At 38.3% G+C, this 25611-nt stretch overlaps 1 protein-coding gene across 11 annotated transcripts in view; it reads left to right on the forward strand.

Annotated features, from left to right (window-relative positions):
* The window catches only part of TLN2 (talin 2), a 175478-nt gene that overhangs the window by 109290 nt on the left and 40577 nt on the right, over positions 1–25611 (forward strand). For 9 of the 11 annotated variants that reach the window (XM_085515765.1, XM_085515766.1, XM_085515770.1 and 6 more), the window contains 10 exons: positions 619–735; positions 3026–3211; positions 5900–6007; positions 7703–7808; positions 10951–11075; positions 16116–16241; positions 16943–17005; positions 17121–17303; positions 19186–19311; positions 20188–20311. In XM_085515765.1, the coding sequence (XP_085371891.1) occupies positions 619–735; positions 3026–3211; positions 5900–6007; positions 7703–7808; positions 10951–11075; positions 16116–16241; positions 16943–17005; positions 17121–17303; positions 19186–19311; positions 20188–20311 (1264 nt within the window). Of the gene's footprint in view, positions 1–618; positions 736–3025; positions 3212–5899; positions 6008–7702; positions 7809–10950; positions 11076–16115; positions 16242–16942; positions 17006–17120; positions 17304–19185; positions 19312–20187; positions 23256–25611 lie in introns of those variants that run through there. The other 2 variants (XM_015872271.3, XM_015872272.3) reach the window with 1 other exon arrangement.

Raw genomic sequence — 25611 nt, forward strand, 5'->3', positions numbered from 1 at the left:
GCTTTTTGCTTTGCTACACAGTCTTCAATCTCCCGTCTTTTCTTTACCTGTGAGACCTGTGCCTCTGTTCCTTTCAGAGATGATGAATGAGAGCAGTGTACTATAGAGGTACAACTTGAAAATGACCCATCCAGTCAAGAAAAGTGGTTTCTTAGCTCTTCCTTCTCTGAAGAGCTCTCTGTGTTTTGAATTCCAGTTGTCAAGAAGCTGGCCTTTCTGTTCCGTCTTAATTCCCAAGAATTCAGATGTGTTAGGTACCATTTGTATGTCAGAGTACTGGTGTATAGGAAAGACGATGACTATTAGGTTATTCTCTGTATTATGACTATTAAAGTTATTCTCTGTATTATGATTATTAAGTTTCTCATCAGAGCAGCAACTGCAGTATCATTCTGCAATAAGACATGCTACGTTTCTGCAACTTATAGGGAGCTCTCATAAGCTGACCAACAGGAGAGTCGATATTTATTCCCATAATAAGTACAGTTCATGATGTTTTTTAGGACCTTTTAGAAGTAATAAGACACCTATATTAATTTGTCTTGATTCATACCATGCCATCTCTGTAAGATTGGAGGAATAAATCGTGCATCTTTTCTTCACTTCTCTGTTTTTCAGGTGATGGTAACAAATGTCACATCACTTTTAAAGACTGTTAAAGCAGTAGAAGATGAGGCAACTCGAGGGACAAGAGCTCTTGAGGCCACAATTGAGTACATCAAACAGGAACTCACGGTAAAGAATAAAATAACCATGCATAGCAGCTTTTGAATGTAAACTCTTAACATCACCCCGTGCACAAGGTGTCTTCAAGCCCTGCAGAGAACTGAATGCAGTTTGATTACCTCCATCCATTGTGTGTCATCTCTGAAAGTACAATTATGTGCTTCTTCAGCCTGTCTGCTTTGAGATGTTAATGGTCTCCACTGTGAGATTTGAGATGCTACTGTCACATAAAAATCTGGAAGCAACTTTGTTGTTTAGACATTAAGCTTTCACTGCAGGCATTATTTTCTAAGTCAAACGTTGTTCGCTTTTGATTGGTCTTGGCTTTCATAATGTCTCTTTACCATCAAAGCCTGCAGTTTAATTTTATTTCAGTCTTTCCTTTATTAAGAAATGATATTATTAGTGATAAATAGCCTGGTATTTCATATCTCATGACAAGGAATTGACAGTACCTTCCGAATGAGGCATTAGATCATGACAGTTAGTTTCCTTACTCTAAGATTTGATAGTTTAACCAATAGCTGCATCTTACAATTACTCTTCCACTAGTACACTGATCAATGTTATAAATTAATACTTGTTTCTTTGTGAAGAAGGCTCTTCTTCATTCCCTCTCCTTGATTAAAATCCATTTAAAAATATCTATGAACATATCTATTTGTAAAAAAGTATCTATGGACAATGTCTTCATTGGGAAATACTTCATTGTATGGTGTGTGCATTAACAGTACTTACAGTGTAACTGCACCTGGTGTAGAATTGTCTTCTCAGGGGCTCTCTGGAAAGTATCTGTTTTTCATGGTGAGAACAGTGCTCTTTTAAGCAAGAAAGTGGTCTTTCCTGGGGAAATGGGGAAAGGAAAACAAAAAGAAACTAAACATTTTTGTATACCTGTTGGGAATTCAGATATTTTCAGCAGGTTGTAAAAGCTCCTGGTATAGTATCTGATCTGGAATGCACAATTGCAATAATTAACCAGCAGTCCTGGCTAACCAGAGAGATTCATTCTGACTGGAGGTTATTGAATGTGTCTGCAATCTAGACAAGGGGCAAGAAGGGTAACTCAGGATTACAGAAATGCCAGGCTGATTCCAGGGCATTTTATGGGGCAAGTCATCTTGAATGTCATCATATCTCGAGGAGCTTTTCTAACCAAGGTGATTCTGTAATTGGTAGCATGTGCCACTGTCATGTATCCTTACAAAAATCTGGATGACTTAAAGCAGAACACCATTCCTTCGCATAAATTCTGAAACACACTCAGGTCTATATTTGAAACATTATCATGTGTGTTTTGTCAATCTAGTTGGTATCTCTTTGAAATATTCTTCTTCCTCCTTTTCCTTTTGTCAGCATTGCTAAGGAATGGGCCTATGGTAGTGCTGTTGTCATCTCTTTTGTGGGGAGAAAAGCGGAGTGCTGGGAGGGTATAGAGAGGCAACAAGAATGGCACGTATGTGCTTGGGAAAGTGTTTCAAACTTGACCTGCAACTCCAGGGACTGAATCTGAACAACACTGAGTGATGTCATCCACATATTTGATTGGACTGTTCTAACATTACTTCCATTTCTGGAGAAAGAAAGTGAAAAGTCGATTAACCAGGAGCATAGGATAGACCAAGTTAAGTGGTTGTCAGGACATTTGGGTTCTGTAACTTCTAGCATGCTTAAGATGAAGAGGTAGTCCCAGAGCATTGTTTGCAATGCATGTAGCAGAGAAAACATCTCTTGTGTAATCAGAATTGCTGCTGCAGAGTAAAAGAATGGCAAGCAAATGAAGTAAAACTTGGAATTGTGAAATATGAGCTCAAAGTAAGGTTACCCATCTTTTATTATCTATATCATTAAACTGTGAATGTATTCTTCCATTCATAGGTGCTGTGTGTCATCATAATTTAAACTATTTTCATACAAGTCCTTATGAAAAATTGGACTTTTATGATTCTAATGGAGGCTAATTGTACAGTAAGAGAAAATACAATTTTTTATCTTTTCTCCATCTCCATTTTTTAAAGAGATATTTGAATATTTTAGCCATGTCCTTTGGCTATCCTGCACTGTGCTGGTTTGGGCAGCAAGGGCTCAGTAGTTGTTTCTCTGTGTTGTCTGTAGGTAAGCAGGCTTATCAGGATCAGGCTCACAGCGAATGAAAATGATATTGAAGTACTCTGAATATGTTTCTAATTTCCTACTAATAGAAGTCTGCATCCAGTTGCTGTCTCTTTTTCACGTTTTGTGTTGTTATGATTTGACTTGATGGGTGGGTATTGAGCTTTCCTCCTGCTTTCACTTAAAGGTGTTTCAGTCAAATGAGGTTCCAGAAAAGACATCATCACCTGAAGAATCGATCCGGATGACGAAAGGAATCACCATGGCAACAGCCAAAGCTGTGGCAGCTGGGAACTCCTGCAGACAGGAGGATGTGATTGCTACAGCAAATCTGAGCCGCAAAGCAGTAGCTGACATGCTAACAGCTTGTAAGGTAAAGAATTGCTTCCATGTCTAAGGCTGATATATTTTTTTCCCCCTCTATTTTATTCTTCTCCCCCTTTGTACATCTCTTTAATTTACAGATTCGGTCCTGTTTTCTTTTTGTTAGTGTTTTACTTTCTATGTGGGAAAGTTGATAGTTGTAATAACTGTAAGGTGATGCGGTAACATCTCTATCAGGGGATTTTTCTGTGCTAAGAAAAACCAAAAACACTAATGATCACTGTTTTATTTTTACGAAGGCAGGGTTGGAAATGACTGGAATTTTCATTGTTCTCAGTCTTCTATTTTAGTGGAAGACAAGCTGTGAATACAAATGGTAGCATATAAGAATAATTCTGTGGTCAGAAATATGATTCCCATACTTCTAGGAATCCACGGGTGGAAGGAGCCATTCAGGTCTCTTTACTCCTAACTAAACTCCTTTACTCTCTCTCTTTCTCCTTTACTCTCTTTACTCCTTTACTCTCTAACTGAATCTATTGGTTTGCTCCATTTTTTCCATGCTTTACAAAAAGACATTTTGAATTTGCACCGAAAATATTGATCCCCTGTTTTCTAAACTTACTTGAACTAGACAACTTTCAGAAGCAGATCTGCAGAATGTGGAGAAGGAGAGGCCATGTATATGTTGTCTAAATGATGCAGTAGTCGCTTATATTTTCTATGATCATGAAAAGGATTTAAACATAAATTTATAATATTGGGATTATGAAGACCTTACGAAGCATCTCATTCCTTTTTGCCTACAGAAACAAAAGTGTCTTTGTAAATTGTTTGTTTACTTTGCCTTTACCTTTATGGAAGCTGGAAGGGAAATGATAGTGCTCTGACGTGTGGGATTTTTATTTCATCACATCTTTCATCACAATAGTAAAAACCTGAAACTTAAGGGAATTTTCACCTATGTATCACTAGGGGAGCAATTAGTCATTGGGACAAGAACCTGATTTCTATCTTAATTTCCATCTATGGAGGTTTTCAAGACCCAGTTGGAGAAGATCTAAGCAGTCTGGTCTGGATTTAATAAAGAACCTGCAGAAGGAGGTTGGGCTAAAGGTATCCTCAGAATTCCTTCCAGCAGCCCTGAGTTTTTGATTCTGTGGTTGTTTTGGTACATTGTACTCCACAAGAACTGATGGTCTCAGAGCTGTTGAATGGGAGGCAGTGCTGCCTCAGTGTTTTGAAAGCATAGAGAAAAGGAGGGTTGGTAACAGAGAGAAGCCTTGGCATAAGGAAATATGTTTCTTAGATCTTTGGAAACATTTTTCAGTTTAAGATGCTTTGGCAGTCCTGGTGTGCAGGTCTGGGGAAGTAACAATTTCTCTTACAAGTCCTGCCTGGTCTAGTGAGACTTCTGTTAGTGTGTCTCAAGATTCCAGGTATATCTTTAGACAATTGCAAAGTAAATGGCTTAAGATTCCGAGAACCTTGAAAGTGCTTCCAGTAATACTCTGACATCAGACTTGGTTACGTATGTAAAGCACAAAACAAAGTTTATTTAAGTGCTCTAGATGCATTTTAAGGTATTTACAGTATCTTCATACGGATCACTGGGGAAGCCTTCTGTTCTATTTTGAAAATGAACTGTTTGAACTAAGCTGAACGTGGGGAATCCCATCTTGTTAACTCCTTTTCCTTCTTGTTGTTTATTGACAAGATGAGAAGTTGATGGTGACAGATCATCTGTTCTGTATGCTGTGCTCTGCTGATCTTGAACTTCCCAGCAGAGGGTGCCCATAGACAAGTTGCAGGCCCAGCTCACAAGAGCACTTGTTCTGAACGTGTAGGGTTGCAGAGAATACTCAAAATACACAAGCAGTGAGATAATGTCCAGTCCTAATCAAAGACAGAAGGTTGCACAGGTGGGTGGTGGTGTTCTGTGAGAGGAAATGCTAATTCTTAGTTTATTTAGGAAGTTTTACCTGTCAACAGTCAGCACTCACCTTCAGTACAAGGGTTCTTAGTGACATAGAATTTTATTTTAGAAAGTAAAAGGCTTTTAGAAAACCCCAGGCTGGTACTTGACCTCTGATTGGTACAAAGTGTTCTATATCCAGCCCAGTGCTTTCAAGTCTGAACCAGATGACCATTTCCATTTTATTTCCTTCAAGACTGACTGCGGAAGCTCAAAATAGAGTTTTAGCACATTTCTAACATGAAAGATGTAAATATCCATTTTGGAGTTGCAAAACTACACTTGGGGTTTTGATTTTTGTTGATACAAGGAGACAGGAAAAGCCACAGTGGCACAAACCTTGCACTGCAGTGCATACAGCCCGAGAGCTCATTCCAGTCCCAAAATATTTTCCAAGATAAATATTTTCATTAGAACACATCATAAATTCTCCTGTTTTCGGAGTGCTCTTCAGAGCATTTTCTATTTGTTTTTCACTGATAAAAGAAGTAGAATGACTGCTGACAACCCTTAAGGAAGAACACTAAGAAAGATTACTGATGAATTTGTGCTACTAATAAGAAATGTATTCTCAGTGTTGTTCTCAGAACTTCTTTGAGCCCAGTTTGCTTGTGCATCTATAATAGAAATGTCTGGCTCTCAAGTTTAGGTGTCTTCTGCATTTTAGGAGAAATCTCCTCCCTTCTCTTCCCCTAATCTCCTCGTGTAGACATCTTCTGCTTGGGGCACTTTTGGGGTACTGATGTTGTTTTGCCTCCTCAGCAAGCATCGTATCACCAGGAGGTGAGTGAAGAAGTCCGAGAGAGAGCCCTGCGCTTTGGAACAGAATGTACACTGGGATACCTGGAACTCTTGGAACATGTTCTCCTGGTAAGCAGGAGCCTGCATGCATGTGCTGGATCCTTCCAAAAAGAATAATCTCTCATTCTGTAGTGGCTGTTAGTAACATATTTTATGAACAGTTTTGTTATTCGGGAAAAACAACCTAGAGCAAACTCAGCACTTTAGCTCAAGACAGGAGACAGAAGGGTGTCTGGAAGCACTAAATGGGGTTGAACTCTGAAGCAGATGTGGTGGTTGTAAGGGTGCTGATCTAGAAATGGTCCCCAGAAAAGAAAATAAGATATTTCAGTATTCTTTTAAGCTCTAAGCATTAGATGTATTAAACAATCTCTAGTTCTCCAGACCAAAGATGTTATGAAAACTTTGTGAAAGCACTTTTCCATGTCTTTTGCAGATTCCAGGAAAATAAGAGGCACTTACCAATGTCATCCGAAAACCCCAACCATGTAGCACCATCTCACAGAGTTTTCCAACTCACACCAGATGTGACGCACCCAAAACTCTGAAAAAAAAGATTGCCACTTAAATCCAAACACATGCATCTTGTATTCATTTGTTTTTTCTTGGCAATAAGTAATTATCAAATAACATATTGCACTTCTGTTGCTATTACAACTCTAGAAAGCAATAATCTCTGTTAGAACAAAGAATTTTGAGATATTGAAGTTTCTGGAGGTTATTTGAATCTGCCACATGAACTGCAAAGATTTCTTTTAAATGACTTTAAGCAGACATATTAAAATATATGAAACTGCAATTTGCAACTGTGGATTAGCAAATACAAGCCTCGCTTACTGCTGAGAATGTCATGTCTAATCAATTACATCAACTTGTTGAAGTATGCGGAGCACAGACATGAAGCCACAGTTATGTTTATGCTTGCCACTAGCAATGAAAGTCATTCAGGAAAGACTGAGTTTATTACTGTAGCTCCCAGAGCTGCATAGCACTATGTAATTTAACATTAGATATGTGGTGTATTTTTAGTTTTGAAGTACTTTAAGGAATCTTTCAGATTGGGTCTTCTGCTGGTCACAGCAATGTTTCAAACTGAATACAAGAATAGGTCAAAGACTTCTGACAATTTTTGCTTATTTTATTTCTCGTTCTTCTCCACATTCTGTTCTGTTCTACAAGACCTTGCTTATCTTAAGCCTCTTTACTTTCTTTAGAGTAAAACTCAGATTGTTGTCCCCTCCCAAACTCTTGCAATCTTAGAAAAGTGACCTTGACCCAAACTACAACCAAAATTGAAGAGAAAAATGCATGTTTGGAAAAAAAGATGGGTAGAATGGTAACTTCATCTTGACTGCTTGCATAAGCCTGTCTAGAATTAGTTATATTCACATATAATGCATCTGTGTTTGTCTTCATAAATGAAGTAGGAGCTGTAATGTATATGAAAAGCAAAAAAAAAAACAACCCTTTTCATAGAAGCCAAGTAAATAGCCAGATTTTAGATCTAAGGGCTTTTGCCCTCTTTCCCCTGAGTTCTAATTGTTGGAGCTGTGACAAAGATGCAGTCTGGATGTGATCCAGGTGATTTACAGTGATTTACTGTAAAAAAGAGGATTATGCTTTAGAATCATAGGATCCTTGGAGTTTGAAGGGACCTCTGAAGGCCGTGTAGTCCAACTCCCCTGTAGTTAATGTTCTGGGAACATTCCAATATTCCTGGAGCCCTTACTAATATCTATTATTATGTTTTATCTTTTTCTCTAGATCCTTCAAAAACCAACTCCAGAGCTAAAGCATCAGTTGGCTGCTTTCTCCAAGCGGGTTGCCAGTGCTGTTACAGAGCTTATTCAGTCAGCAGAAGCTATGAAGGGTGAGTTGGATAGCCTGGTTACTGGCACAATGTGCTTTTTGCTCCAGAAATGATCATCTTCCTTTTTATTTTTTAAACCAAAACAAAAAATTAACAAAGACCCTTTTAAATCTGTTCTAAGTGTCTTAGTAACATTTAATTTCTATGCCAGTATTCACACGTGTACATGTCACTAACATCATTAATATGATCTTAGTGATGACACTTCACGTTAGTTTACTATTAGAGGGGGCAGTGATTTTTTGTACACATGTAGCAAGGAACAAACTTATCGAAGCTCAGAGTATGAATAATGTACATGACCCTGCCAGTAAAGTTTTAATGATTAATTTGCATTTCCTGTAACACGTATAATCTGTGCAAAAATAGTCACAGTGTTTGCAATGGCAGTTTGACCCTGCTCCACTTCATATACTTCATACTAAATCATCTGTAAAGCATGCGGCCTTTGAAGGTAGAACCGTCAAGTGTAGCACTCAAGAGCCACAGTAGCAGAAAACGAAATTGAATAGAATTTTTACTGAACTGGGAGTTGGACTGTAATTGAACGGCTGGTTCCTCTCCCTACACTCTTATTTGTTCTGGCAATCTAAATCCTAATACAAGATTAACAGGAAACTTCACTTTAAATAAGCATTCACAGCCATCAAAAAGGTATACAAGCATCCTAATTTCATAGTTTGTTGAATGTTACAGGAAAATACTTTGAATGAAACAGTGTAATCACATTTTTTTCCATCCTGCTTTCCCAAAAAGGTTTTTGGTAAATGTATGCAATCTTTCTTTCCTAAGATGCACCAGAGAATCTTAGGGTCACCAGGATGATCAGAGGGCTGGAGTACCTCTGCTATGAGGAAGGGTTGAGGGAACTGAGCTTGTTTAGCTTAGAGAAAAGAAGGCTTGGGGAGACCTCAGCAGGAGGGGATAATGCCTGTTTATGAAGGTAGACAAGAGGGAATTATTTTAAACTGAGACAGGGGAGGTTTAGATTGGATCTTAGGAGGAATTTTTTCACATAGAGTGTAGTGATGCACTGGAACAGGTTGCCCAAGGAGGCTGTGGATGCCCCATCCCTGCAGGCATTCAAGGCCAGGCTGGATGTGGCTCTGGGCAGCCTGGGCTGCTGGTTGGTGACCCTGCACACAGCAGGGGGTTGGAGCTGGATGAGCATTATGGTCCTTTTCAACCCAGGCCATTCTGTGATTCTGTGGACGCTGCAATTGTTCATCTCACATTCTCTGCAGTATATACTCTATGATTTCCTCAGTTAACTGTTGCTTGAATGAATACATGTTCCTTGGAATGTGATACTTGTCATAAGAAGTCGATTATGAATTCACATTTATGTTTTGTCATTCCTCTAGGTCTTCATTGTTATACTCTGTTCCATGTAACAGTCCCCTTCGTTGTGCTTTTTTCCTCTTTAGGTAAATTTATTGAACACTTCACCCTTTTTCTGCACTCTTCCATATGATTGGAGATTCCTTTTTTCATTTACTAATAAGTCAAGCCAATATCAGATTTTTCCCATTCTCCAGCTAGTTTTAAGGAATCTTGTCCTTATCTTTGGAGACATCTTTATCCAGTATTTTCTGGATCTTTAATTCATGTTCATTAAAACTGAACCTGTTCTTCTTTTTTTAATTCCTTTTTTTACATATTGCCTGGAGGGTTTTTTTTTCTTCACTTCAGAATTTTTTTCATTTAAAGTAAAATCTGTTTTGACCGTTCCTAGGTAACTTTTAATGACGCATGATAGAATTATCTCCTAACTGACTTCATTGTAAATGTTTTCACCTTTGTTAAATACCTTTTTGTTTGGTTGGTTGGTTTTGGGGTTTTTTTTAGAGGAATTCCTGTGCTTTGTGAGTTTGGGTTTGTCTGTATTTCTGTATGCTGCCTCTAACAAAACATCCCATTTCTCCTCTGCTTTTGTGGCCAAAGTTAGGGTTTAATAAATAATTGCTTTTTGTTGTGCACCAATTGAACAGAGAAATTTTCTCAGGTAATGTTCTGGTGTTTTATATTTTATATGTGTGTGTATATTTATTTGTGTATGTACATACAGGGGGGTGGGGGAGAGAGAGAGTATGAGCAACATGAGATGTAGCTCTCCAGGATTACAAAGCCATGTATTTTAAACTTCTCCCAGCGCATCATAAATCACAACAGGTCATTTTGTAGTCCCCTGTGATTCAATGATCAGTGAGGTAGAAACTGCCTTATTTTGTACTCAATGTGAACCCATAAGCATTCAAGTGTTTTTGTATATTTGTTTAACTTTTGATGAATCAGAAGCAGGTTATGTTATTCTTGATGCAAATTGCCAGTATCTACTGGAAGGCCTTTGATGCCACTTTCTCCTCCTGCTGTTTCTGAACTCAGAAGTTTTCTTTCTGCTTTCTTTCTCTTCCCCCAAGCTGATGTTACTTTTGACTGTTTCATTGCTTCCCTCAGTGAAGAACATAGATGCTTTCTATATCTTGTCATTGGAGAATAATATTATGAAATTGAAAGTAAGAACTGAGAATTTGCAAATATTTAAGGTGATCTCCAGCCAAGTATTCATTTCGTAGGCCTGCAGAATTTCTCTTAGCTAAGTGTAATGCCAAAAACTCAACAGCAAAGATGACCCCTTTGAATGTGTTACAGAATCTGCTATTGGCCGGTTCTACAACACGTTAGAAACAGAGTGTCAAAACCCACATTTTCATCATTCACTACTTGCTTCATCTCTATCCAGTGCCAAAGAAGAGACTCTGAAGAGTGCTGTGCCTGACTGGCTGCTGTCTGTAACATGTCATCTTTACCACTCTCTTAGAATTCTCACTGTACCTTACAGATTTGGTCAAGGACTTACAGCCCAGATAACTGGAAGCTGAGTGATAGTTCTGTTCCCAGCTGCTTTGGTTATGCGGTTCTTAAATTATTTTCATAACAGAATATTCCTGCTAAATACCTTTTTTTTAAACAATAATACACTCAGCATAAGTTACAGCATTTTGTTCCATTGTGTTATTAAAGGAGCTTTCTACAGAATGCGTTCTGTATTTGACACTTGAAATGTGATTGTAAATCACCCTGTTTGAATGGCAGCTCACTGTGGCACTGAAGTTATTGTCTTCCTTTCCATTAATTTCAGGGACAGAGTGGGTGGATCCAGAAGACCCAACAGTCATTGCAGAGACAGAGCTACTGGGAGCTGCAGCATCAATTGAAGCTGCGGCAAAGAAGTTAGAGCAGCTGAAACCAAGAGCCAAGCCAAAGGTGAGTGTCTATCCCAATTGTTTCTTTGAAGATAATAAGGGAGATGATGCGTATAGCCTATATGGTGGCTTGCTGTTTGTTACCATTTTTGCCAATGGCATAAACAATTGGCATCTGTCTCAGTGCCACAGGATGCTGCTCAAGGTAGGACTTACTCTGAAGGAAAAGGTTGAAAAGATGCTTTTTGGGGAGCAAGGCAAGTACAAGACATGAGCAAGCAAAGGAAGAAAAGCCAAGGGTTAGAAATGTTTGTGTTGCAGTTTAATTACTATTGGTTATTTAGCTTTCTGTTCCCAAACTTATTTTACTGTTGTGAAAAGTCGTTCTCACTTGCGCCCCTGTGAGGAGCTTTTGTTCTCATCTGAACACATGTGGTATAGTAGGAGAAAGCAGCGATAACATAGAAAGGATTGAGTGGAATGCAAGAGCTTCAGGATTTTCTGTTTAAAAGCATAATGTTTTATTCCATGCTAAAAGAGTAAATACTTTGGTATCAGATATGCTGTATGACTCTTTTTCTTCAGTTTTCATGAAGGAAATTGAATTACAGTTCTCTATAAAAGCAGGTAGTGTTGCATCTTGCCAGGTCATTTCAAACCTGTCTGAATATATTACATGAAATAAAGTCAAATCTCTTCATGAGTGACACAGTGGGAATGTATGACACAGCTGTTAATTCTGTCTGTTTGCATGGTGCACGTGACTGGATCACCAAGAATTGCTACTTTTTGCCTATGTGGAATAAGAGACAGACATTAGAAGAAATAACTGTTGCATATAAACCTATCTTTAAAATGAAATTATGCGTTAGCTTTGTCATTTAATTCAGGAAGTACTGTGTCTGCTTTCCTGCTTGAACTGCTTTGTAGGTACAAAACACTTTTCTAAGGCTAATGAAAAATCTTTCTAAAAAGCAGACCTTCAAGAATTGTTCTGAATTTTTGCTTTCAGCACAGAGCGGTGTTCTGCCATTCAGGATCATCAGATGAAATAGCTCTCTTGGTAGCTTCGCTCTTTGAGGACCTTTTTTTTCCCATTTGGTGACAGGAATAAATTAGCTCATGAAAAAGAAGTGCTCTTTGTCCTGCATTTTTTTTAACAAATGCATCCATTTTGTTTATAAAGGAAAAATGGTTCCTTATAATGAGATTCTGCAGAGCAGAGGACACAGGCTGAGTTGGAGGAGAGGAAGAGTCCTCCATCACCTTTTCTATACACTGACTGCACAATAGCATATGTGTGTTGCCTGGTTACCATGGAGCAGTTTCTTTCCAACATCTAAGCCACTCCAGGGTCATTGTAATTTTCTGGTGAATACGGATCCCACACCTGCTCCTCATTTAACATGTTAATTTGAGCATCCAGCCTCTCTGTGATTTATTGGTCTGCTTATTTGTCATTTTCATAGAGTAAAATTCATATTCAACTCTTTGCATAATTTGGAAGTTTAACAGCACTTCCAGTCTGTACTTTGATGTTTAATCTCTTTCACAATATGAATTGTAATGTACATCAAAGGTATAAGAGATTGCAGAGTGGCTCAAATATCAGTTTTCCTGTTGAAGAGTTAAATTTTGGACAAGACCAGTGTTATCTGGTGTCTTCTGAGAGCAGGATTGCCTGCGTTGAACAGCCTCCGTCTTTCTTATGCTTGAGTCTTTGTCAACAAACATGGTGTTGTAGTGTGAATACCTGGACTGGGTAATAGGATTGATAGAATAGATTTTACTTACACTTTGTATATGAAATGCAGCAGTAATAGCTCTCTCCTACAATGGAACAGATAGCTGGTGCAGCTAGTCCCATATCTTCCTTTGGTCAGTAACAGTCATCATTAAGTAGCCTTAAGATTATTGTAGAATAACCTGCCTGCAGGAAACCCGCCATCTTCTTCATTGTTAATTGGTGGCTGATTCTCTATTTTTTGGGTGAGCTTCTTTTAGACTTGAAATTTTCATCTTTGTTTTTTCCAGTTTGTCTGTTATCTCTAAAGAGAACTTCAGTGGTTGAAGGTAGGGCTTTTATTTCTAATTTGTTCCACTGCCTTAAATTTTTTGGTACTTTTATATTTTTTCATTTTTTTTTCCTTGTTCCCTCCCAGTATTTTTCCACCAATCATCCCTCATTCTGTAAATGTGACCCTAGCTGTAAAACAACAGCCTTCCAAAATTTCTAATGTTTTGCAGAAAAACAAAATAATTTTATGTAACTAAAGCAGCATGCTTTGTTAATACTGAAAAAAGAACACTTTGAGGAAAGCGGTGCTGTAGTCGAGATACAACAGCAGAGAGCATTGCAGTACGTACACTGTTCTGTTGGTATGCTCTTCATGCTTCCATGTAGGCATATACCTTCAAACACAAGAATCTTTAGTAGTCAATAAGAGTTCCCTGCTGCTCGCTTTCAGCAGTTTATCCTTTTTTTCCCCAAGATGAATCAAATCTGGATTTTTTCTGCAGGACTCTGTGTGATATGTTTGATATATTAGGTTGTTATTTAATCCAACTATATATCAAACATATTCCTACAGTGTCCTGCCCTGTCTCCGGGGGTTTTAACGTAGTAGAAGGCAATATGAAGGAGTACCTTCACTCTCAAGCAGGTTTAGAAGACTTCTTGCAGACTCATAATCAAATCTGATTTTAAATACATCCACAAAGCACTCCTCAATCAGTAGATCTGTTCTTTGAGAGGCTTATAAGTTGTGCAGGGCCTTTTATGGTAGCAAGCAGCAGCTATGCCAAGAGCTGACCTTCTCTGAAATGGTTATTCTGGTTTTCATGGCTCAGTGCACTAACTTATCCATATAGGTTTCCTCTTCATGGAATAGAAGGTGAGAGCTACTTCAAAAGAAAATGGTTTCTCTTCTGTAATTTTTTTCTAATGTTTAGCAGTGACATTGGGGTTTATTTGTTCTCCCATTAACCCTGACTTTATTTATGCCACCCCTAATAAAGTAGTAAATTCAGTAGAAGACTGGTCAAAAGAAAGTACAGAAACAAATTAAATCCTTTTAAATGACATAATCAACATTTTTGTACTGCAGACTTTGTATCTAGCCTAGCAGTTTTGGCTTGTTTGTTCTGGTGACCTCATCTTCCAATCCACTTAGACCCATACATCATCAGTAATAGCTTGTTAGTTTAAGGTTATGGGAAGAAGTAGTGCTGTCTTTTGTTGGCTAACTGAAGAAGGAAATGTTAACAACTGGTCTCACACATCTGATTTTGAAATAGCTTTCTAAAGTAACTCTAAATCTTAGTGTGAATTTTTCTGCTATTGCATCGTTTGTGATTATGTTCATGAAGGCTGTGAAGTGACACAAGCTGTGACAGCACTACTGATGAGCATGAGCCTGCTATGACACAGTCTTTATTAATCAGAATAAGCAGAAAAATGACATTTCTTGTAGGCCACTTCACTGTGTGCTCAGTTTTGCGCTTCTTACATGTCCCCGTAGCTGAGGAATGTTATTAGGTAGTAGGTACAGGAAGGTGAACATACCCATGGTGCTGACTAAGCATTCTCTCTACTCCATCTCAAACATGCATGTCCAGCCCTTAGATGTCATACTTGAAAGCTGTCATACCTGAAAATGCTGAAGGAATAGCCAGAGGGAAGGGCTAGAAAATAAAGCGTTCTTAGAGAACATGGCAACTCATAAGAAGTGCTACAGTTTGAATACAGTTAAAGACAGTTCAAAAATAAATTCTTTACATGGTGGATCAAATGTGAATAGATTTTTTCCCTTTTTTCCGTAAGCAAAAGAAGTTGTGCAATGGCAGAAAATGAGGAAATGTAGGAATTGGAGGTTTGAGAAGCTCAGTGTGATTACTGTTTAGATATGGTAGTGGTTGTGATGTTACATTTGCAATCAGAGCTAAAAATGTCAATGGAATGTGGGTTGTTCATTTTACAAAGACGTGCATTTCAGTTGATGCGATGAGCCCAGCAGCGAGACGGATCTTTGTCTTTGCACTAGGTGGCTCTTCCTTATAAGAAATAATTAGAAGTGCCAGACAATTTCATCTGTGTGTCAGTTTCTAATTTTCAGATGGTTAAGATTTGTGCTGTCCATGGCTGCTGCAGTTTCATGTCCTGTATTTGTTTTAGTTTGTATGGTAGCAGTAATATGAAATGCTGTGAGATTGAGCACTGCTTTATGCTATTTTGTAATTAATTATAATTATATTATTTTAATAAATGATTATCTGATATACTAATCAGACAGTAGCAAACAGAGAAACTAGTCTGCATGCTTAAATGTATCAACGATTTTCGTATGTGCCTAAAAGGCTAGAAAGTCAAGTGAGCTGTTTTATGAGGCATCAGATTTGCCTTTAGCAAGTTAGAAACCTCATTAGGAAGATTTAGTGCATTTACACTTGCTTGTGGAAAGAAATGTTTGGATGATTTAAGCATTCCAGACAGACCTTTGGAACTGTATCTTCAAGAGGACTGAACCAGATTGTTCACAGCGCTGCTCTCTGTGTAATAACAGCTCTTACCAAAAGCTGCTGAACCCATGCTTGTTGTCTGTTACATTTCTTAGTTCAGGTGTACAAGACAACATATGCCTACTGCTATTCTTTTTTAACACCTTATGTCTTTAGGTATTTAGAAAACATTCTATCTAATTTAGTGATTCTGGAAGCCAGTACTGTAGCACTACAAAGATAACTTTGATATATAAAGGCAACAATTTCTTTTCAGACTTTTCTGAATGTAGTTTTGAGGATGCCCAGTGGAGTGTCATTTATTAGAAAGTTAGAAGAAAAGATTAGAAAGAAGACAATTCTTCATTTATCTTCTGTGATATTCAGCTTCACGTGGATCAGCCATGGCTGCAACTTAGTATTTAAGTTCACTCATGTTAATTCTTAGCTGTAGACCATGTGAAATTCCTTTGCAGAGAATGATGTATCTCTTTTTGAATCTATTCCCATGTTTCAGAAGTTTATCCTCGCTTGCATATGTCCTTGATCTTGAAAATGCAACTTTTGTCTTGTGGATAATGTGAGCTTTTTTTCTTGGTTATAGCAGGCAGATGAGACTCTGGATTTTGAAGAACAGATCTTGGAAGCAGCTAAATCCATTGCAGCTGCTACCAGCGCCCTTGTGAAGTCAGCTTCAGCAGCACAGAGAGAACTGGTGGCACAGGGAAAGGTGGGTAAAAAGGTCAAGTTGCAACAGGGAAAGCATCGGAATGGAATTTGGTCTCTTAACTGTTCCATGTTAATACAGAAGGAAAGGAGCTTGGGAGTGATTAATAGAAACTGCTTAAAACCAGAAACAAACATCACTTTAATCTATCTGTTAGAGGAAAGGTGTTATTTCCTATTCTGATAGTCATGTTACTTGGTGGTAAGAAATTTTTTGTTTCACCTGAAGTGGAAAGAAAATTGTTTCTTGATTGTTACTGGTATTGCTGATGCCATGGATATACTAAGAAAAATAGGATCCTTTCCTCAAATATCATTATTAAGCATGAAGGCAGTTACAGAGCATCCGTGTGGAGCTTTCTGTTTTGTACCTTTCTTAATGCCAGATTCAGAACAGGTCCAGAAATAGTGTAAATGTGTGGTAGAGACAAAAGTTCAAGTAATTGTGATCCACTGTGTTGCTTATGCCAAAGTTTCCACTGCAACAGATACTACTCTGGGATATCTAAATGTGATTCAAGGGTGGGACCATTCAAGCTGAAAGCATGCTTGCTGACTAGTAACTTTCAGGTGGACTTTGTGTACTGTGCACAGTCACAGCTGCAGGTGTTCTCCTTTTTCCACTATTTTTTGCATGCTGAAATCTAAGACACAACCGTTATGTTTTCTGTTTTGCTGCAAGTCATCTCTGAACTGTTTTTCCAGGTTGGAGCAATCCCTGCAAATGCAGCTGATGATGGACAGTGGTCTCAGGGACTTATTTCCGCTGTGAGTAACTACTTCTCTTTTGTGTTGGACTTGAAAATGTCAGTGAAACTAGCACCTCGTCTGATGGATCTTTATCCTGTGACAACACTTAGTGACTTTCTTTACTGACTCCTAGGCTCGAATGGTGGCAGCTGCAACCAGCAATCTTTGTGAAGCAGCTAATGCTTCAGTACAAGGCCACGCTAGTGAGGAAAAGCTCATCTCATCTGCAAAACAAGTTGCAGCTTCTACAGCACAATTGCTTGTGGCTTGTAAAGTGAAGGCTGATCATGACTCTGAAGCCATGAGGAGGCTACAGGTACCTGTGTTCTTTAATACCAAGATCCCATAGTAGCGCAATGTAAACACTGTTTTAATACTGTATGAGCAAATCCAAAATGTTAGGAAGTGTCCTGTATTTTCAGATTTCAATCCTATTTTTCTTCTTTGTAGGATTCTAGGGGAGGCTACTGTTCATCAAAGATCAGGCGTTTGTGCATCTGTCATTATTCGGCAGTAGCTAAAGCTCACTTCACTGCTTGTTTTATACTTCATTTTTGAATGATGCTGAGAATTGCAAGTAGTTACTAGTCTGTGCCTTGCCTTGGTTTAGATCAATAGGTCCATCCTCACGGTCAATGTCAGGAATACACCAACTGAGAATGTTTACTGCATGTATTTTTATGGCAACTGAATATAGTGAGTTTTTCTGTATTCAGTTGGACTCCTTGCTGACAGCCTGAAAAATGTTAAGCATGCTTAAGTTGGTTGCGCAAATCCATTTCATGTTGAGTTTGTATGAACTTCTACTTAATCAGCACTAAGTTGTGGGAAAAAAAGCATAGAAGTATATGAAATCTGTTTGTTTACAGAGGAAGTGGTGGCATGTTAATGTTAACCTTGGAGACGAGATGATTGTTGTGCTGAAATGCAAATTCATATGGATTGACTTTGTCATGGGTCTGTGGTGGAGGTATCAGGAGCTGGTAGATGGTTCTGACTGCAATTCAATCTGCATTTTAGTATCCAAACTTTGAGATAAATCTGAATGGATTTTAAGTGCAGAATGAAGAATACAAAGAGGGACGAAATCATGTACTAGAGACCATGTTTTCTCAGCTCTGCCTGGAAATTCAGGGTAGTCAGTTGCTGTAGGCAAATATTATTATATAGACATGGAATGTGGAAAGTTGGGAGGGAATGTGGAAAGAACTTTAAGCACTGACTGAAATTGAACTTCACTACTTTACCGAGAGTTGTGTTTGTCCCAAAATGAATAATGAAGGAAAAGCAGCTTGTGCTTGGAAACAGGGTCCTTTATCATAGCTAAACCATTTAGTTGATATCTATCAGGTATTTTTTACTGGTGGATTTGCCATATCTACTTTGATTTTTCAGCTGGCTTTGCCCTCAGCACAAATGTTTTCATATAGTCTAGTCAATAGGTTAGATTTGAGTCTATTACATTTCCCTTTCTTTCCCCTACAAACAACAGCAAGGTTTGTGAGCAGACATTTGAACTGCATTTCCTGTGAATGCTGATTTGGCCTGTTACTACAGGAGCCTAGGTAACATGTTCCTTCTGGTATCTCAGCTAAATCCTTTGCAGGTATTTCTTTTGATCAGAAGGTGGAGTTGTCTTTGAATGGTGGCCTATCCTGTTCTGTGAAGTTTCTTTGCTAAAGCACTTGAAATACATTTAGGGATCCACCTTTTAGTATTTCTATGTACAACTGAGTAGGACACTCAATCTATCAGAACAAGTAATCCATGATCTCTTTCAGCTCTAAATCCTCATCAGCCCAGTGATTTCTTGCCTCTGTTCAATTACTGATGACAGGAAGGTGGGAAGGATTTCAGTAAGAACCAAGGAGGTAGAATAGCTCAAATCTTTGAAATATGAAATTTTGAAATATAAAATGTGTCTTATGGGGACAAGTATAAAGAACTACCAGGGCTATGTGGAAGGTCTCATTTATGCTTCCATGTGCAGCTCCATCTTTTAGCTCTATTAAGGAAGTTTGATTTTGACCAGAACACTGATTTTTGAAGATTAATTTGCTTTTCATGGAAAGAAACAAAAAAAACCAACCAGTTTCTTGCATTGTCAAGCGAAGATGTTTTAGTTTTGGTGCTTAGAAGAACTGATGTTACAGTTACACATTTTTGTTAGTACTAAATTTCTTTTGTCTTTTCCCAAGGCTGCAGGGAATGCTGTCAAGCGGGCATCAGACAATCTTGTCAGGGCAGCCCAAAAAGCAGCATTTGGAAAGGCAGAAGATGATGACGTTGTAGTCAAAACAAAGTTTGTGGGTGGCATTGCTCAGGTTGGTACAATCACTAAAAACTATAGCAGAGAAAAACTGTCTAACAGAGAAGCAATGTAGTGTTACAGTGCCTGTATGCTGTATTGCAGACTAGACAAAGCTACCTAGAAATGTGTGAGGTGCTTGTTGCCTCACTGTTAGGTAACCACTGACACAACAGCAAAGTGAAATAATATAGTGTGACTGCGTCTCTTCATTGAGCTTTTACCATAATAGTAGCTGCAATAGTAATATCTTTCTTTTTCCTAATTAAATTAATGGTTCTTTTTTAACCTCTGTAAGGCACTTGAAATATCCCATAATCTTAGTGGAACACTAGTTTTGCATATGTGTTATCATCAAAGACAAAGATAGTAAGAGATAAGATCTGATTAAATTTCATTATCCTAACCTTAATAAATATGAGAAAATAATGGATTCCAAGGGTCCATGGTTATATTGGCTTCTGGATTTGATGTTGTGAATTTGGAACAGCGTGTACTGTGGTTACCATTTGAAATGCACTGAAACTTGTTTCTTTGCGCCCATGGTACTGTCTTTTCTTATATTTTAAGATGCAGAAAAATACTATGAATACCTGGAAAAACAAGCATCCAATTTTTGCTAACCCCTCACTCAATGCTGGATAGAGAATAGCACTGTAAAATCCAACATGGGTGTATGGTAAAACTGTGCTGGAAGATTCTTCTTTTTAAGTTCTTCAATAAGAAACAAGTGGGAATAAAGTACTGTTCTTGTTGGAACCTGGAAAACGTTTGAGAAATTCCTACTGAAATCATTGAAACACCCCTGGAAAATGCTTACAGCCATTGTGAAATTAGTGTCATAGAAAAGATGGTTTACAGACTGCATTCATTTCTGTCATAATTTTTCTAGATCATTGCTGCCCAAGAAGAAATGCTGAAGAAGGAAAGAGAGCTGGAAGAGGCAAGGAAAAAGCTTGCTCAGATCCGCCAACAGCAATACAAATTTCTCCCCACAGAGCTGAGAGAAGACGAGGGTTAGCCTGCTGAGCTTTTCTTCTTGCCTTTTTTCCCTTATTCCTTTTTAAAAAATATTTCCTTTTAAAGAAATAAGCTAAGGGGGGACAGTATAGTGAGAACTGGTCTGACAACATTCTGGTCTGTCAAGCACTTACCTAAATAAACTGCCTATCACAGCTTTGGATGAACAGAGAGCAATAACCACTTGTTCTTTGTCATCTGGAAGTGCATTCTGTGATGATCAAATAATGGTACAGTATTAAGTTCATTCCTGTTCCTTCCTGGACTTACATCTCAGAAGAGAATCTTTCTCTTTTTACTGAATATTTTAAATCAGTATTATTGTCACATTCTTGAAGCCTGACACATTTAGTGTTCCTTGACTTGATATAAAACGTTCATAATATTAGTAGGAAAACAGTCAAGAAATCATGTCTGTGGTAAATACCCACATGAGCTGGTGGCTCTCCCGCACCCACCCTTGTACTAAGAAGACCAAGACAGAAATGGACGTATATCTGAGTGGGAAAGATGCACAAGTGTGGTTTTGAAGAACATGCCTGGCCTGTCTGTTATGTAACTAGCTCATCCCAAAACTGGAGGAATTCTCTGCACCTGTTTGCACTAGTATTATTGCTCCTTACCTGGTAACAACAAGCTCCTGCTTGTACAGTATTATGGTTCACAAAACGTGGCAATGGCCATTCTTTAAAGAGCGCAGAAAACAAAGAAATGGAAACCTTGTCACTGCCTCAGTAATAGCAGGTTCATGAAGGAAAATGCTGTTCCAGTTATATACCTCTAATGTGTGACTACTTTTACAGTATTATACACACATACACATGCTCTCACATTGGAATGAGTAGTTTGTGTTTTGTTCTGTAGTTTAAATGATCTGGGTTGTACTGTGGGATTTCTGTTAGAATGTATGCTAGTTAAAAAAGGGAAGTACGCAGTACAACAGAAGACTATCACAACTCTTGGTATTCTTTTAGTAATTTCATTTGTAATTATTTTGTTTTGAAACCTGTGGGAATTATAGGAGAAAAGAATAAGTGATTTACAAGTAGACCTTTCTTGTAATATAGAAATAAATGTTTGGACTCTAGGGAGTTTATTTTCATACTTGGAATTGATGAAAATGTACTCACCAAAGAATTGCAGAGAAGGAATGGCAGCAGTCTAAGCAGCTGCAGAAAGGTACTGTATGTTCTCAGTATCTCTGTTGTGACCTAAACAATAGCAACATGGGTAGAGTGAGTAAAAACATTTTATCCTGTCAGAGAAAGAACACAAACTACAGCGACTTTAAGTAACAAGAGCTGAACTATTTGAGTAACTTCAGAACCACCATTTTTCCTAACAACAATTTCCAATGTACCTCTGTTCAGACCCTCTTTAAAAAGGAAAAGAAAGTCAAGTCTATTTAGGTCAAAGGTCTTGCTGCTACAGTGCTTCTGAAGGCTGTGCTGTCTTTAGATACCTGTTACATACCTCCAACTGAGCCTATTATGTTATGAGCATAACCACCTAGTCAATATTGCAGAAATACTTGTCTTGTAGACTCAGAAGTAACTCCTAGTGATATGTTTATGGGTTTAGATAGCGCTAACTCTTCATTTAAGTTACTTGCATGACATATAATTACCAAGAATTTTGTCACGCTAGTGTTAAATATATAGGAAACATGATTACAGAATTAATAAGTATTAGTGTGTACAAAGATTTTCTTTTTTGTCAGAGTCTCTTCTCTGGTACTGAAATATTTCAGATTCAGTTGAGTTGTTGGAGAATCTACACTGAGAGGGGGAAAAAAAAGCTAGATCCCAGATAGAACTGCTGGCATTGACAGATGTGCTGTGAAGTGTAGGCTTGTGTCTATACGCAAACCCTCACTATCAGATGCAGGCAGTTCTGAGTTCTGCCATTTCCAATTCATTTTCTTTTTACTGTTAGGCAGTGAATTCAGTGAGTAATGTCACAATCTTAGGCAGAAAGGTAAATCAGTTTTATTTTTCTAAGGCCTGAATAAAGACAGCTCCAAGTGACAGGGATTTTTCTGCTGCTGCTGGTAGGACGAGCTTCTTTGCAGTTTATGGCTCTTTCTTTTTTTTAAATTCAGGTAGCCTCACATTCCCATCTCTATTTTTGGATAGATCTTCCAGGCAGATTTGTTACCGCTCCTCTTTCAAGCTGTGTTTGACCTATTTAGTCTCATCAAAGCAAGAAGAAAGATGATGCTGTTCTTAGTACCATGACAGTATTTCACTGTAGGTATATATAATAATGTTGTAATATATTTTGGTCAGAATGGTATTTGCCAGTTTGAAAGAAGCCAAAATCCTGGTCAAATGCAACTATGTGCGGAAATTGCATAGCTCGGATATTTTATCATAACGTGGATGGGAAGAGCGTGTTCTAATCCTGTACCAGGTAAAGGTGTTTGGAAAGTCCATTTCAGCACAGTTGTTTGGAGGCCTATCTGTTTCAGATTTAATACTCCCTCTTATCTGACAAGGAAGTATTATTCTTTTTTCTCCTTAGCTATGTGCTCCACAGAGGAAACACAGTCAGCTAAGCAGTTGAACTTGAACAGCTCAGTGAGTGTTTTTTTATTCTGAACTTTGGGTCTTGATCTGGGAAACATTCAGAGAACATAAGCTTATCTGAAAGCTTTCTATTTCAATTAATTTTTGCTGTTATAATTTGCAGTACCACTGAAGTCCAGATGTGCACATCTGTGGAGTTTGGAACTAGTCCGTGCGCTTGTTTGGCATGGAAATTTGCAGCAGGAAGCGACAAGTTGGGGTAGGGGATGAAGGTTAGTTAATAAGGAAGGCAGATGTTTACTTTGTGCTGTTAACTTGTGAAACGATAAATGGGTTCTGTTGTATCTCACCCTTCTTCATGTGGATTTCACTTTAAGAAATTGTATGCAAATTAAAAGCAAAATGCCTCAAAGTTGTTTGTGTACAAACAGTCTAGTGTTGTTTTCCCCTCGTGTCCAGGAAATAATTCAAATGGAACATTTTTTCATGTCTAAGCTTCACCTTTTCTACGTCACAAGTTTCAAAGTAAGAGAAGATTTAAAACAAAAATTGATGGCTGGACTCGTGTTTCATCTGTTCCTTCCCCTCTGACCTTCTGCATCTTCGTTATTTAATTCCTAATCAGGGAATGGATAAATGTCCTAGAAATCTCCTCACTCAAAATATATTTAGCTTGTGAGCACATTTTCACTTTTAATTGGACCAAACTGATAAAATGTTTATGCCAGAAATATGGCACACACCATCACTAAACTTACCTCCCCTAATTTTTTCTAAACCTACAGCTTTAAATATTGTTATGATTTATACTGTAAATGTTCTGTCCTTCTGTAACTGCATAATGATTACCAAGTTATTTGCCTGTACCTGATACTACTCCTGTAACCTACTTTTTAGAACTCACAATGATTGTTGTTCCTGCTTATGGAACAACACATTTCTGTGGCACAAAGGTTGATGTTTGGTGCAGAAGCATTCGGTCACTTGAGATGCTGGTGTGTTGCAGATGGCTGTTTTGACTGACCTTAGTATCCACAGTGAAGTCTGAATTGCCTTAGAAGTGACAGGTGTGCCAGGCTGCTTCTGGCTCATGAGCTACATTTCATTTAACGTGCAAATTCTGTCCTTGGGCAGAGAGCATCACTGAGTGAAGAACAATACAGAGATCCTTGAGCAAACATCACAAAGTGCCTGCAGCACAGGGAAGAGCCACACAGGGATATTTCAGACCAAGAGACAACATCCCTACTCTCATCATGGTGGGGACTTCCAAACTCATGCCATTGTGTTCTGTACTGTGCAGGAAGACCTGGTACTGAGGCATAACAGCATTCATCTCTTTAGTAGCTGGTAGTTCCAGTATTGGCAGAGTATGGCCTCATTCAGCTGATGGGTGTCAAATCAGGGCCCTTACCAGTCTCATAGCCAACAAACAGGATTGAGCTGTATTGAGGAGCCTCTGCATAAAGTAGATACTGCAGAGGAGTTCTGGGCCACAATGTTTCAGCACCAGAGAAACTTAATAGCAGGATTGATCAGATGTGGCCAAGCTCCAGGAGCAGACAGAAGCAGCCATGTCTTGAACAGTGGGAATGATAAACACATAACAGTTCGTATCTGACAGCATTAGTCATTTTACCTGAAGATTATTATTTCATTTATTGAGCTACAAGTACTTGATGTTTTGTCACACTTTTTTAAAAATAATAAAGCAGCAGAGGCTTCTGTTTTATCTCAAATTGGTACCCTTTATTGCAGTGGAAGAACCTCCTGCTCAAGGCGTCTTTGTAAGTATATACCAGAATGGTTAGGAGTAGTGATGTCTCACTTTAACATCTTTTTCCATTAAAGTTTTACACCCAAGAAAGGTTTGGAGGAGTTTACAGTCACGTCATCACACTGCTATGTATAGTTCTTATCTGGACACAAAATGAAATAATGCATTGTGTTTTTGTCTACACCGAGAAAAATGTATAAATAATACACTGTATTTTGTCTACACCAACAAAAGTGTATAAATAATATATTGCATTTTTGTCTATGCCAACAATAAGCCCTTGAAGGAATTCCTCTTCTGTTGTTGTTTTGGTTTTGTATGAAAATACTTGTGACTTATGTTGCACTTGTCATGCAAAGGATTGTTTTACTACTTAATTGAAATAAGGCAGAATTATCTATCTGCAGTGTGGGGAAAAGGCAGAATTCCCATCAGAGAAGTCCTGTGTACAGCTCTTCTGCACAGACATAAATATGAATGCTTACTTTATACGTCAGCAATCCTACAGTATCCTTAATGTTAACTACACACACACACACACACACACACACACACACACACACATATATATATATATAAAGACAAACACCAGTTATTTGAAGGTGCCTAATGTTTGGTTTTGTTGCCACGTTCCTTGGTTATTGTGGAGGGAAGGTTGATGTTGCTTTTATGCATGTTACTGTTTCTGTTTGGTTCAACATCTTTCCACATCACATGCATCTCTGTGAGTATGTGCACATAGGTTTCTTCATCTGCTACATGAAATCTATTTCAGAATTGTTAACAGTTACATTACTGGTAGTCTGAAGCCGCTGTGGCTGTTTTTGACACTACTGCACTCATTGGGATCTTTTTTTGCACTGTGAGTGCTCCTCAGTTGGATCCATCAGATGTCTGTATCTTCTTGCTGATGATACAATGACTTTCTTCCCTGTGGCCTCCATGATGGAAACAAGACTGAAGATGCCCTTATTTCATGGCTGGTTAGTTC

Source organism: Coturnix japonica, chromosome 14 (genome assembly GCF_054131305.1).
Source record: "Coturnix japonica strain WE chromosome 14, WE-NBRP24, whole genome shotgun sequence".
Classification (NCBI taxonomy): Eukaryota; Metazoa; Chordata; class Aves; order Galliformes; family Phasianidae; genus Coturnix; species Coturnix japonica.